This window comes from Corylus avellana, chromosome 7 (genome assembly GCF_965113065.1).
Source record: "Corylus avellana chromosome 7, dhCorAvel1.hap1.2, whole genome shotgun sequence".
Lineage (NCBI taxonomy): Eukaryota > Viridiplantae > Streptophyta > Magnoliopsida > Fagales > Betulaceae > Corylus > Corylus avellana.
In genome coordinates, this window is record NC_142496.1 from 19,648,661 (window position 1) to 19,663,418 (window position 14,758).

General features: G+C 38.7%; 1 protein-coding gene across 1 annotated transcript; it reads left to right on the top strand.

Moving 5' to 3' along the window:
* The first annotated feature begins 5,363 nt into the window (after positions 1-5,363).
* On the top strand, positions 5,364-9,048 carry LOC148584637 (uncharacterized). The gene is made up of 3 exons (XM_088518551.1): positions 5,364-5,615; positions 5,706-7,907; positions 8,020-9,048. The coding sequence occupies exons 1-3, from the start codon at positions 5,364-5,366 to the stop codon at positions 9,046-9,048; spliced, it is 3,483 nt and encodes a 1,160-aa protein (XP_088374677.1).
* Positions 9,049-14,758: the final 5,710 nt, after the last annotated feature.

Genomic DNA, 14,758 nt, shown 5'->3' on the forward strand with positions numbered 1-14,758 from the left:
AACGGCTGGACCGCCTTTTATTTTCTTTGAAAATTGGATGAATCCCCTTCTCCTCATTGGACGGGTCTCTGGCTCTTGTAAATTTAATTTGGGTTTAGATTGAGTGGTCCAACTAAGCATTAAGGCCTCAACTCTCACTAGTCACTGCTCCCAGGAAGTTCCCTCACTCGCACCTCAAAAACTTGCATGCCACGTTCTCTTTTTCTTTTTTTTTTTCCTAATTAAATAATGAGAGAGCTAGAGGGAAGGATCAAGAATCCCACTCCTAATTCGAAAAAAAAAGAAGAAGTGGGTGATCTTAAAAATGAAAATGGAAGGGGCTCTTCAACAACATACTCAAAACAAACTAAAATAGTGTGAAAATAATTACAAAAGGTAAGAAATTAATCAAACAAGTGACACCGTCCTCTCAATGGACTGCTCAAAGCGGTTACAAAAGCAAAATGGGCACAGATGAAAATAAACCTATTTGAACCTCCACTTGAAACCAGTAACAACCATCAGAAAGAGGTTGAAGCGAAAATGCATTGTAGTAGTCCGATGTAAAAACTGTAGGAAAGAGGGGAACCAACACAATTTCGGTTACAAAAGTCTCCGTTGTAAGATCAAATAGCCAAAAAGCTAGGAGACAGCAACCCACAAAACAAACAAGTAGGAAAATACAAAAAGAGCGACAAATCACAAGGAAAATAAAAATACATGGAAAATAACGAAAGCAATAAAAAAGTCTAATGAGCAATAGCTTGAACAGAAGACAAGGTGGATGGAAACAAGCAGGAGAACTTCTGGCAACAGCTCGAAGGACATGTGGTGGTGCATGGGGGCTGGAACAAGGCGGTGATGGCATTGACAAAAAGCTGGGAGGCTGGGGAAGACCCTGGTGTAAAGCCTCAAAGTTAAGGAGGAACGAAGGCCGACATATCTGGCTTGGAAAAAACCAGAGTTAAGAACCATTGTAGAACTAAGAACGACGCGACTGCAGGGAGTGGAAAGCGGCCAAAGAGGGTGACCAGGCAGGGCAAAGTGGACTGAGGAAGAAGGAACGGCGGCACCACTGCTCAGTGACAGAACTAAAAGTTTAATTTTAAGGGAGCCAGACTATATAAAAATAATTTCATGGGCTAAAATAAGAAAAAAAATAAAAATAAAAAGGACCTAAATTATTATTAATTTTTGGGAAAAGTTCACATACTCCCTTCAAACTACCACCCAATTGACAATGTCCCCCTCCTTTCCCCCCAAACTTTCAATTGGGACAATATCCCCCTCAAACTACCAATCAATTGTCATTTTACCTCCCAAAGCCAGTATAAAGACAAAAATGACCTTAAAATATTTGTAATAAGACAAAAATATCATTATAAATTTGAAAAAATAAAATAAAAACTATTTTGTTTTTGTTTGTTTTTTTTTCTTTAAACGAATCACCCCCATTCGGCGAAATGGTTTTGAATCAAGAAAATCTCACAAATTTTCATGTATTTGGCTTTGAAATTCGGTAAACAACCATGAGAAATTAACGAAACTCAAGATGTAATTATATCCTTCAATGAGAATAAGGAAAATTTCGTCATAATCTGCCAAAATTTATAGCATAGTCCAATTCATAAAAAAAAAAAAAAAAAAAAAAACAACGTTTTAATGCTTCTTCATGAATTCAACAAATTGAACGACTGAATTGCAAGAAAATTGAGTTCGACTAAAAAAAAAAAAAAACAACGTTTTAATGCTTCATGAATTCAACAGATTGAACGACAGAATTGCAAGAAAATTGAGTTCGATCACACTAATTAATGAACAGATTGCTTTAACTAGACAAGCAATTGGCAATTCAGACAAATCTTTAAGCACTATACCAAATGCGATTTTTGTTTTCTTTTTGCTTTCAAAATCGACAAACCAAATTGCAAAAATCGAAATTGAAATCCCCAGGAAAGAGAGAAGTGTAGCAAACTATGAATGATCTTGAGGAGGAGTTTGTCGAAGTAGCCATCGTCCTTGAGCTTCAATTTCTTTTCTTTCTTTCTTTTTTTGTTTTAAAAAAAAAAATTATTAAGAGTATTTTTGTCATTGGGGTGCATTGACAATTGACTGGTAGTTTGAGGGAGACATTATCACAAATGAAAGTTTAAGGGGAACATTGTCAATTGGGTGGTAGTTTGAAGGGGGTATGTGGACTTTACTCTTAATTTTTTTACAAATTTAAAGATTAAAAAATATATTTTTAATAATTGTTTTAGAGGTGGGGGATGGCGGGAGTTGGGAAGTTCTATGTATCACACGTGCATTCTCACACACACTAATGCATGCACATACTCAAAAGTAATGCTACATACACTTTCACTTCTTGAAATGATTTTTAAAATCACTATTAGATTTGTAATGAATTATCATTGAAGTTTAATCTAATAATAATTTTAAAAATTATGTCAAGAGTGTGAAAGTGAGAATATAAGAATGGGAGTTTATGTAACATTACTCCATACTCAAAGCTCATAGAAGCATCATTATTTTTTTTCTTATTACTCTGTAGAATTTGCCTAATTGGGGAGAGATACGATGCCGGGGTTGCTTTTGGAAGAATGCTTGAGCCTACCTCTGCGGAATTTGCCTAGCTCGAAAAGATACTAAGTCTAGTCCTTACTTCATTCAATCGAGGGCTGGTTTGCGTGGCTCTGTGCCTTACCTTGTGGGTCGAATACCGTCGGTTTTGGGCTTGGTTTAGCGGGCTTGCCCCAGGTCCACTCCACAAATGAAATTTGCTTTTAGGGCATACACCCTAACAATAATATAACATATTGAAACACCACTTAACTAAAAAGTTTATATATATATGGCTTTAGGCCAACTATACTATATTAACCACTTACTCATGTAACATATTTTCGATGTGAGATTTAACTTTTCCATGCTCAAACGTGTATATTCAACGTGTTCTTTTTAGATTTGCACTTTTACGAGTTCACTTTTCAATAATGGCATATTAATTGTGTAACTTTTGTATAATCTAATGTCCCTAGTCAAAAGACATAACTTGGATCAAACGTTAGTTATTTAGAATGTTATCATATTTTCAAAAGCCACAATCTTTAAATAGGAAGCCTTTTTTATGAATAAACCAATAAACAAGATAAAAATATTTTTATTTCAATGGAATCAAGCTATTCAATAATGATAATGACTAGAGGTTTAATAATTAATACCAATAAATAGCAATGATGACTAGATGTTTATTCCCAATAAATGTTTTATGTATTTAATGTACAAATAAGAAATCTTTTAGAGTAAAAGAAAATAGATATAGCTTGAAAACGATTTAGACCCAACTAAAACACCTAGAGACAAAATTGAGTTTTCTCTCTAGACACCCTAGATGAGAAGGTATTGATTTTCTAGGTTTTGCCTGTGAAAGCATAGAGTCGTGATTTTTTTCTTTCATTCTGTATGGCGGACGATCTCGCTAATCTGTGGGAGAACTTTGCTTTGACGGAGGATGAGGACGTGGAATTATCTTTTCAGAGAGAGGAGCTGTTTGAAGGGGAAAATTTTGGGAAGGCTTGTGTGTTAGCAAAATTGGTGGCGGACCAGATGATTAGCAGAGAGACGATTCGGGCATCTCTTATGCAATGGTGGAAGCTATCGGACAGTTTTACTTTCAAAATCCTTGGGGAGAATCGGTTCTTGATTGAGTTCGGTGATCCAAGGGATAAAGTAAGGGTGATGGAGGGGAGGCCGTGGGTGTTCGAAGGATACCTTTTGTTACTTGAGGATTTTGATGGAACAAAATCGCCATCACAATTCACTTTCGACAAGGCTGCTTTCCGGGTGAGGATGATCAATCTACCTTTAGCTTGTATGGGGAGGGAGATTGGTCAAAAAATTGGAGCCTCCATGGGGGTGGTAGAGGCGGTGGATACCAATGCACGGGGTATGGGATAGGGGGAATTTCTCCGAGTCAAAATTCTACTGGATTTAAAAAAACCCCTTCAGCGCGGTAGGAAGATTAACATTGAGGGAAACGTTCATTTGATAAAATTTCAATATGAGCGTTTACCTAAATTTTGCTACCAATGCGGGGCAATTTGCCATGGTAGAATGGGGTGCCCTCGGAGAAGTAATTTCCGGCAGCAAGAGCCTAATCAATATGGGCAGTGGATGAGAGCACCTTCACCTACTAGGAGAGCTGAGCGGAATAATGGTCGGTTTCTAGCAAAAAAGGGTCTTGGCCCTTCAAAGGTGGCGGAGGAAAATTTCAACGAATCCGGCGGAAAGAGAGTTGCTGACGGCGAATCTCCGGCCAACGGAAAATCAAAAGCTCATTTTGGGCAAAGCAGCTATTCTAGCGACAATCAGGGAAGGAGTTATGGATTTGATAATGAGAAGATTTGTGGAAATCATGGAGATTATGGTTTTCCAAAAGAAGATTCAGAAACGATTTTTGCAACTTATAATACAGGAGAAAATCTTGGCAAATCAGATTCTTGGGTGAAGGCTCCACGGTCTTCTCACAAGGAAAGTAGGCGTGATAATAATCACAAGGGCGAAACAACGATGAATGGAGATAAAAGAGGAAAGACTGATCACGTCACTGAGCGCCAAAAGGAGACTCATCTAGACCAAGATTTTTTTTCAAAAAGCCCAACCGGATACATGGGCCCATTTATTTTTTAAGTGGCAAGGTCCATGAAGGGGACTCAGCCACATGAAGTAGATAACCCAGAAAGGCCACACACAAAGAAGAGAGAACGTGGAGCTTTTGATAAGCTGGTAGAGACCTTTTCTGGGCAGACAGAGGAAAAGCGGAAAAAGCATACCTCCCAGAGAGATACTGCTTTGGTGGAGTCTGGAGAATTTGGCTGTAATGGAGGTTTGGAAAATTTCAACAATGGTTCAGGGATGGCGGAGGCTGTTGAACAGCCTCGCCGACCGCAATGAGGATTATAAGTTGGAACTGCCGAGGGCTTTGGAACCTTTGGACAGTTCGAGACCTATGCCTTTTGGTAAAGGAGAAGTGTCCCTTTTTGGTTTTCCTAATGGAAACCTAAGTACAAAAAACGAAAATGGAAATTATTCGATGTAAATTGGGTTTCAAAAATTTAGTTGCAGTGGATTGTGTCAATAAAAGTGGTGGTTTGGCTATGCTATGGAGTGAGGAGATTATGGTCGACATATAAAATTATAGTCGTCGACATATCAATGGTATTTTGAAGGACCCCATTTCAAATACACAATGGAAGTTTACGGGCTTCTACGGTCACCCGGATATTAACAAACATTGTGAGGCCTGGGATTTACTACGTCATTTGGCTAGTCTATCTCCGGACCCATGGCTATGTCTGGGAGATTTTAATGAAGTGGTGTCTATGTCGGAAAAATGGGGAGGAGGAGAGAAGTCAAATACCCAATTGCGTAGTTTCCAATCGGCATTGGAATTTTGCGAACTTACGGATTTGGGGTTTAGAGGGACAAAATACACATGGACAAACTGCCAGGAAGGCCGGAATCTGATAAAGGAGAGATTGGATCGCGGTTTGGCCAATTTGGGGTGGAGAGACATTTTTCCCGAAGCTGAAATTGTGGTTGAGGTGATGACTAGCTCGGATCATGCAGTTATGGTATTACAATTACTGGGGCAGCATAAATAGCAACTGAAGAGGAGGAACTTCCGTTTTGAAGCCTGCTGGATTCATGTGCCGGGGTATCAGGAAGTTTTTTTAGAAGCCTGGAACAATTTATCGGAAGAAGGAGACACTTGGCTACAGCTGGGGGAGAAACTCTCTCGCTGTCAAGCTAGTATTTCCAGATGGAGAGGGAGAGTCCAGGGCTCGACATCAGCTGCTATTAAGACTTTGCAGCAAAAACTAAATGAGGTACAGGGCTGTGAGACTTTATGGGCTGCAAGGGAGCTTAAAAAAATTCAACAAGACCTTGAATCTTTATTGGATCAAGAGGATGTAAAGTGGAAACAACGAGCAAAGGCGGATTGGCTTATGAAAGGGGATCGAAATACAAAATATTACCACGCATGCGCAAACCAACGACGTAAAACAAATCTGATTTCTAAAATCAGAGATGAGTCGGGTGGTACATGGGATTCTCCGGAGACTATTCAGGTAGCTTTTGTGAATTATTTTGCTAACTTATTTTCTGCGGGACCTGTAGGAGATATGGAGGAGTGTATTCAGCCTATAAATACAAAAGTTACTGCAGAGATGAATATAAATTTGCTGCTACCTTTCACGGAAGCGGAAGTTAATTTGGCACTTAAACAAATGGCGTCCTTAAAGGCCCCGGGACCCGACGGTTTTACTGCTGGATTTTTTCAGACCCATTGGGAGGTAATGGGTAATGAGGTTTGTCGGGCTATTCTTGGGGTGCTCAATTCGGGTGTTATGCCATCTCGTTTGAATATGACCAATATAGCTCTTATTCCTAAGGTGAAAAACCCATCCTGTGTTACAGAATTTAGGCCAATTAGTTTGTGCAATGTTTTGTACAAATTAATTTCGAAGGTCCTAGCTAACCGGTTGAAAAAGATTTTGCCTGACATTATTTCACACACACATAGTGCTTTTATTCCAGGGCGGTTAATTACAGACAATGTATTAGCTGCTTATGAGACGTTACACACTATGCACACAAGGTTGTCAGGGAAGAAAGGATATATGGCCGTAAAATTGGATATGAGTAAGGCGTATGACTGGGTAGAGTGGTGTTTTTTGAAGGCTGTGATGAGATGGATGGGATTTGCTCCTCAGTGGATTGATTTAATTATGATGTGTGTGACAACTATGAAATATTCGGTCGTGGTGAATGGGAAACCGTGTGGGCGTATTACTCCATCTAGGGGTTTGAGACAAGGGGATCCTATTTCACCATATTTGTTTATTATTTGTGAAGAGGCTCTGAGTGCTTTGGTGGTTAAAGCAAATACGGAGGGTGCTCTCATGGGGGTTCCTACCTCAAAATTTGGGCCGCGAATTAGTCATCTTTTCTTTGCGGATGACAGTTTGCTGTTTTGCAAGAGTACTCTTCCCCAATGGAATTTTTTGACGTCATTATTAAGAAAGTACGAAGAAGCCTCGGGACAACGGCTAAATTCTAATAAAACGACGATGTTTTTCAGCAAAAACACCCCACTAGCTACCCGAGAGGAGATTGTAGAGGCGGCAAGAATTCCAGTGACACAACGCTATGACACCTATTTGGGGTTACCGGCGTTGGTGGGAAAATCTTGCATGGCAGCTTTTAAGAAACTCAAAGATAAGGTGTGGAAAAGGCTTCAGGATTGGAAGCTCAAATTTCTATCTCAAGCTGGGAAGGAAATATTGCTTAAGGCAGTCATTCAAGCTATACCAACATATAGTATGAATGTATTTCTCTTACCCAAAACGTTGTGTTCGGAGATTAATTCTCTAATGCAACAATTTTGGTGGGGGCACCAAGACAAGTCAAGGATACATTGGATGAGTTGGAGCCGGTTGGGGCTTTCTAAGAGTGATGGGGGAATGGGATATCGAGATTTACGAAGTTTTAACAAAGCTTTGTTGGCAAAACAAGCATGGCATCTATGGAATCAGCCCAATAGTTTTATCGCCCGTATTTTGGAAGCCAAATATTACCGAGGGCAGAATTTTTTAGACTCGTCTATTGGGCACCGTCCATCTTTTGCATGGCGGAGTATTCATAGTTCTCAAGATTTACTGAAGGAGGGTTTGATTTGGTGGATAGGGAATGGGGAGACAGTTCGAATTTGGAAAGATAGATGGATCCCTTGTCCTTCTACTTTTCAAGTTTTTTCTCCACCCCTTTTGCTGCACTCAGAAGCCAAGGTTAATGAACTAATTGATGCAGATTCACGATGGTGGAAGACCCAACTGCTGGAAAACTTATTTTCAAACGAGGAAGTGCAGATGATTTTTTTCCTTACCAATCAGTCATTCTAACAAAGCAGATGTTTGTATCTGGAGAGGAACCAAGAATGGTATTTTTTCTGTACATTCTGCTTATTATATTCAGAAGGAAATAGAAACAAAGGGGCTGGCCGAGAGTTCTTCTCCCAAGGGGTTATGCTCAGTTTGGAGGAATATTTGGGGATTGCAGGTACCAAACGTGGAGAAGAATTTCTTGTGGCGGGCTTGTCATGACATACTTCCAACCAAGAAGAATCTGCAACGAAGGAGAATACTTGATGATCCACTATGTCCCATTTGTGGTTTAGAGGAGGAAACGGTGTTGCATATCCTGTGGGAATGCCCTTCGGCAAGGGACGTATGGAGTGTGGGCTGCATCAAATTTCAAAAAAGCTCAAGTTCTGGTATGAGTTTTTTTGCAATCGTGAAAGAAATCTTCAAAAAATGTAAAACAGAGGAAGCAATCCAATTTGTCGGCATTAGTCGACGTTTATGGCTGAGGCATAATGAGGTCGTGCATGGGGGGCCTTTCTTGAATCCTAATACACTGAAGCAGAATGCTACACTAGCTGCTGCAAATTACGCTGACCTGCTGCAGTCCAAGTGTAGTAATAGCCCACGGTTGAGTGTATGTCCGAAGTGGAGTGCTCCTTCTCCAGGTTGGATAAAACTGAATTGGGATGCCTCTGTTGAAAAGGAGACGGGAAGGTTGGGTTATGGTGTAGTGTTACGGGATGAGAAGGGGAGGGTTGTTGCTGCTCAGTGCAAAAATTTTCTGGGCAGATTGGATCCGACACTGGCAGAAGCGGGGGCAATCTTGATGGCAATTAATTTTTGCAGAGAACTGGGCTACCAAAGGATCCATTTTGAAGGTGATTCCAAGATTGTGGTAGATGGGATTAATTTAGCAAAGGATGACTGGAGCCGAACCAGAATGCTATTGGAGGATATAAAGTCCGAGCTTCAATCGTTTTCCCACTGGCGGGTGTCGTTTATTGGTCGAGACGGAAATAAAGCGGCGCATACTTTATCGAAGATGGCCATTCAAAATAATGTAACTAATCAGTGGTTTTTTACTATTCCTGAGTGTATCTCTGATATTGTTAGGATAGAGTATTTTGCTCTATCCTCGTAATTTATCAATGAGAACGTATTCATCTTTCTTCAAAAAAAAAAGAAAAAAAAAAGAAAATAGATGGCTAGGAAACGTTTGAGAAAACTTATAGTGCCGATGATCGAGTTGATTATCCTGATTGTACTTGTAGCGCAAGCGAATGACCTTACTCCTCACTTTCTCAGTTCCTCTTCACGTCCCATCCACCTTCTTCATCCCTCTCAAACTTTTTTTGGTCATGTTAAAAAGTCATTGTACGATTGCCTCAAAACCATAACTCAACATTGCAAAAACAATAATCAATTTGTAGGCCTAATTTTTACGGAGTGTATTTAACATCATTTCTTGCAATTCTTGTATAATCACCAAAAAGAAACTGATGTTGAAATTCATGTTCTTGATAAAAAGTGCATAGATGACTGCTTCCCAAAATTGAAAGCTCCTGACATCCACTCATATCAAATTATTAACATCATTAATAGCAGTTTACTAATTTAGACTAAATTTAATGTGCGTTTTAAATGTTTATAGACATTTGACGCTATTTAAATGGGTTGGAGGATATTTCCTTCAAACCAATTTGGAGGAAATTTCTATCCTTATATATATATATATATATATATATATATATATATATATATATATATATATATATATATATGTGTGTGTGTGTGTGTGTGTGTGCTAAAAGACGACTTTACTTACTTTTTATGTATTTTCATGATATCAATAAATGGTTCATTATCGTTATTTATTTGTAGAGATACCATTATTTAATATAATGTTTGGATTATGGTTGTGTTTTTTGGCCATGATGGATGTGAGATTCGATTATTTTGTAGTTGTCTATGTCATTCAACTATTACTTGGAAGATTGGGAGTACCCTAATCTAATTATTTTTTTGTGCAATATAGAGTATGAATTTGATATTGAAATGCATATATCTTTTAATAACTTTTTGTTGGTGTTTCTTTTGTATTTGATAATTTCTATGTTACACGTTTCCTGTCCTAATGGAAGAGTCGGAGAATAATGGGCAGATTTTGATTAGCTTGTGAAGAATAGGCTCAATGTGGTCATTTTATACCCATATATTGCTGAAATGTTTACTTTCTCTAAATGGGAAATAAACTTGTGAGACTTTGTATGTTTATCAAAATAATATGGATATCGAATTTATTGATTGCAAGAACAAATTTCTAAAGTAAACAAGCAAATCTTTATTGGAAAACTGAAGAGAAAGTGAGACAAACTGACCAGTACGTATGTTCAAAGCACAATTATGGCTCCAACTCAAACAAAATTTTCAAAAAACATGAACAAAAAAGGCGTTTTACCTTGTCATCTTTGAAAAGAGAACAAGGTATAACAGAGAGTTTAAATTTTGGGAAAAATATAAAAAAGCCCCCCAAACTACCAGCCGTTTGCGATTTAGCCCTCTGATGTTCCAAAACTCATAAAGTAGCCCCCCAAACTACCAAAATTTTGCATTTTGGCCACTCCGTTAGTCAAAACCGTTAGTCTGGACGGAAACCTCGAAACGACGCCGTTTTATTAGGGTTAAGTTACGAAATCGCCCTTATGGCATTTTTTTTTTTTTTTTTTTTTTAAAGCTGGAGCAAAACGGCGCCGTTTTGCTTAGGTTAATAGGTAACAGTTTGGCCTCCTTCTCCTTCACGCTCACGCATCCGTTCCCCTGGTTCACCCATCCCCCCGCCCGATTCTCGGCTTCCCCGTTCACGCAGCCCCACCGCACGGTGCGCCACCATGTACCGTTTCCTATTTTCCCATCCAACACCAATCGCACCTATCGGGCGGCGCACCGTGCTGTGGGGCTGCGTGAACGGGGAAGCCGAGAATCGGGCGGGGGGATGGGTGAACCTGGGGAACGGATGCGTGAGCGTGAGCGTGAGCGTGAAGGAGAAGGAGGCCAAACTGTTACCTATTAACCTAAGCAAAACGGCGCCGTTTTGCTTAGGGTTCCCTAACCATAAGCAAAACGGCGCCGTTTTGCTCCAGCTTTAAAAAAAAAAAAAAAAAAAAAAAATGCCATAAGGGCTATTTCGTAACTTAACCCTAATAAAACGGCGTCGTTTCGAGGTTTCCGTCCAGACTAACGGTTTTGACTAACGGAGTGGCCAAAATGCAAAAGTTTGGTAGTTTGGGGGACTACTTTATGAGTTTTGGAACATCAGGGGGCTAAATCGCAAACGGCTGGTAGTTTGGGGGGCTTTTTTATATTTTTCCCTTAAATTTTTATTATTTTCCTTTGTTTTATTTTAAACGTCATATAAAATTGAAGAAGAATCTACATGACTAACGAGTGGATTTCTGGATGATGGGTAAATGCACTTGAGAGTCGAGTCTTGTTTTGTTTTGTTTTTTTATTTTTTATTTTTGACATGTCCTCACAAGGAGAAGGAAGAAGGAGAAGAGAATTTGAACTAGTGATATCTGCTTCATGAGACATGGCTCTTAATTGATTGAGTTACCACTCGGGGACATACATACAGTCGAGTCTTGTTGAAGCCCAATATAGAAAGGGAATTTATTTATTAACGAGAAGCAGCGCTTACTGTCCTTTTAAACTCTAAGTATTGGGTAACACATGCATATGATATGAATAAACGTGAAGTTTCTAACAAATTATGAAGCGACCATGGTTGAAGGCTAATGCTTTCTAGAGTATCCTTTATGTTTGCAAGAGTTAATTTATGAGGGATAAGCCTTGGGCTTGGAGAGTAGGGACAAAAATAGGAATTTAGTTTAGAGATGGTCGAGTTGGATTGGAATATTTTTCTTATTTCATCAATAAAATGACAAAAAGAAAAAAACATAAAAGGTTTATTATTATTATTTTTATACAATTACGAGTTTCCAACTATTTGATAATTAAAGCATTAGCAAATTGTACCATCCTAAATAGTTCTTATCTTAGAGTACTAGTAACAAACACCATATAACTAATTTCCTTCCCAAAAAAATTTCAAAAAACCACCAAAAGTCACCTAGCCTACAGCAGCTTACTAAACATTGGGAATGCTACAGTACTACTCAATGTGTAGAGAACCAAAAGAGTTTTTCTTTATTTTAATATAAATATTTCTTTTTCTTCTCTGCTCTTTCATTTTTTTGCCTTTTATTGGGGATTGTATTGGGATTTTGTAAAAAATTAGAGGGTAGATATGGAACTTGTATTTTGTAGAGAAATAATATTTTAATTGTATAGGGAAATGTAAGGGAAGCTATTGTGAGGTATATTTGGATAGGGAAGCAAAAAGTAGTTTTGTTCCCTTAAAGAAAATCAAATGGAAGCATGTGTTTGGAAAAAAAAAAAACAATAGATCCCAGTGAGTACTTAAATAAATATGTAGTACTCTGTGACGATATTGCCATCTCAGATGCTAGGATTACGTCTATGCTTAGAGTCTTGAAAAGTTAGGTTTGTTAAATCAAAACTCTGATTCGTATGAATTTGCTAAGCACTTAAGGTTTAATTGAGGATATTTGGATTTAAGTCCTATATCTATTCAATGTACACATTATGTATTTTATGTAAATAATTTTTTTGTTATATATATCATCTTGAGTATTTCACTCCCATATTTCAGAGTGACCACGTATACCCTTGATTTTGCTTTTCTATTATATTAATTTGTTGGTGTTTCATTGTTACACTCTGGTTGTTGCAAGTGTAATTTAAGAGGGAAAAGTGTTTAAGAGAAAGAAGAAACAGAGGAAGGATTTGAGAGAGAAGAAGATGAAGTATTATTGATTCAAGCAAAAATTGTAATCACAAAGATCATTCCGAGTATGATCACACTCATGCTACAGACTACTCATGCTACAAATTACTCTAGCTACAAAGAAGGCTAAGCTAGTTGGATTACAATTCAGATGAGAAAGCTTGAATGAAATGCGAAAGGAAAATAGAGTGGGTATTTATACCCTGTGACCAAATACAATAGGTCCGAATACAAAGTATAAAAACCCCAGCAATTACAACTACTAAACTGAAACAACTACATTTAGTTGATACCAGCTGTATTGCCCGTGTCAATTACTCAACTGACTCACAGTTGTTATTCTCCTAACTTCCATCCACGTGTCCCTCCTTTTCAGCTACATGCCTTCTTTCTTCCACGCAGCTTAATCCTTCTTCCAACCATTAAAAGACTTGTAACAACTACCCTCCTATTCAAAACACCTTGCCCACAAGGTGTGGGTAAGTAAACTTCAAATGATGGGAAACTTCCCAAGAGGCCTCCTCTGGTAACTGACCTTGCCAACGAATCAATTTCCACAACTTCTTTGTTATGGACTTTTCTGGACCTTCTCTCCAACACTTCTTCAAGTTCAGGTTGAATCACCCCTTGTTGATTCACTGATGGTAAGTGAGAAATTGGAAGGACATCCCTTTCCACCTTCAACTTCAGTTGGGAAACATGGAACACAGGGTGAATTTGAGACCCTGCTAGTAAATCCAAATGATAAGCTACTGTGCCCATCTTCCTTAAGATCAGAAAAGGTCCATAAAACCTAGGAGACAGCTTCAAATTGCGGCTCCAAGCAACTGACATCTGTCTATAAGGTTGCAGCCTTAAATACACCCAATCTCCTCCCTTGAAAACCCTTTTAGTGCACTTCAGGTCGGCATACTTCTCCATGTGATTTTGGCACTTCTGAAGGTTTTCTTTTAGAAGCTACAATATTTGATCCCTAGTGTGTAACTGGTTTTCAATAGCAGCCAACAGTGTAGTCCCAGGCATATAAGTCAGTAGCCTAGGTGGTGAGTATCCTTACATTGCTTCAAAGGGTGTTAACTTGGTAGAATGGTGGAAAGAAGTATTATAACAATACTCTGATAAATGCAGCCATGTCACCCATTCTTTAGGCTTGTCACCAACCATACATCTCAAGTAGTTTTCCACATACTTATTCACATCTTCAGATTGGCTATCGGATTAAGGACGGTAGGCAGTGCTAAAGAATAAGAAAACTCCTTGAAGCTTAAAGAACTCAGTCCAAAACTTACTAGTGAAGGTAGAATCTCTATCAGAAATAATTGACTGAGGCATCCCATGCAATTTGAAAAGCTGGTTTATGAAAACTTGGGCTAGTTGTTCAGCTGTGTAAGGATGCTTAAGAGGTATAAAATGGGCATTTTTGATCAACCGATCCACAATAACCCAAATAACACCATAACCCTGAGATAAGGGAAGACCTTCAATAAAATCCATGGAAATACTTAACCAAGGCCTCTCTGGTATAGACAGGGGTTGAAGCAAATCAGCAGGAGATAAGCTCTCTGCCTTCACCCTTTGACAAGTGTCGCATTCTCTAATGAACCTCTTAACATCAGCTTTCATACTTGGCCAAAAGAAGTCCTTCCTAGCTCTATGTATGGCCTTGTCATACCCTGCATGACCTACCAAAGAGCTGGAATGAACAAAATGTAACACCTTTTCCTACAAGGTTTTTGGAACATACACTCTCTTCTTATATAAAAATCCCCTCTTGAATAGAGAACTTTGTATTGGCCATTAACCCCTCTTCAACCTTCTGCACTAAGGACTGCAAAGTAGGGTCAGTTGCATAGCTCTCTTTTACTTCCAGTAACCATTCCAGAGAAGGGTATGAAATTACTGCCAAAGAAACAGTCTGCAAATCTTCTTCATTTCTTCTAGACAAGGCATTAGCCACCTTGTTCTCTTGCCCCTTTTTGTATTC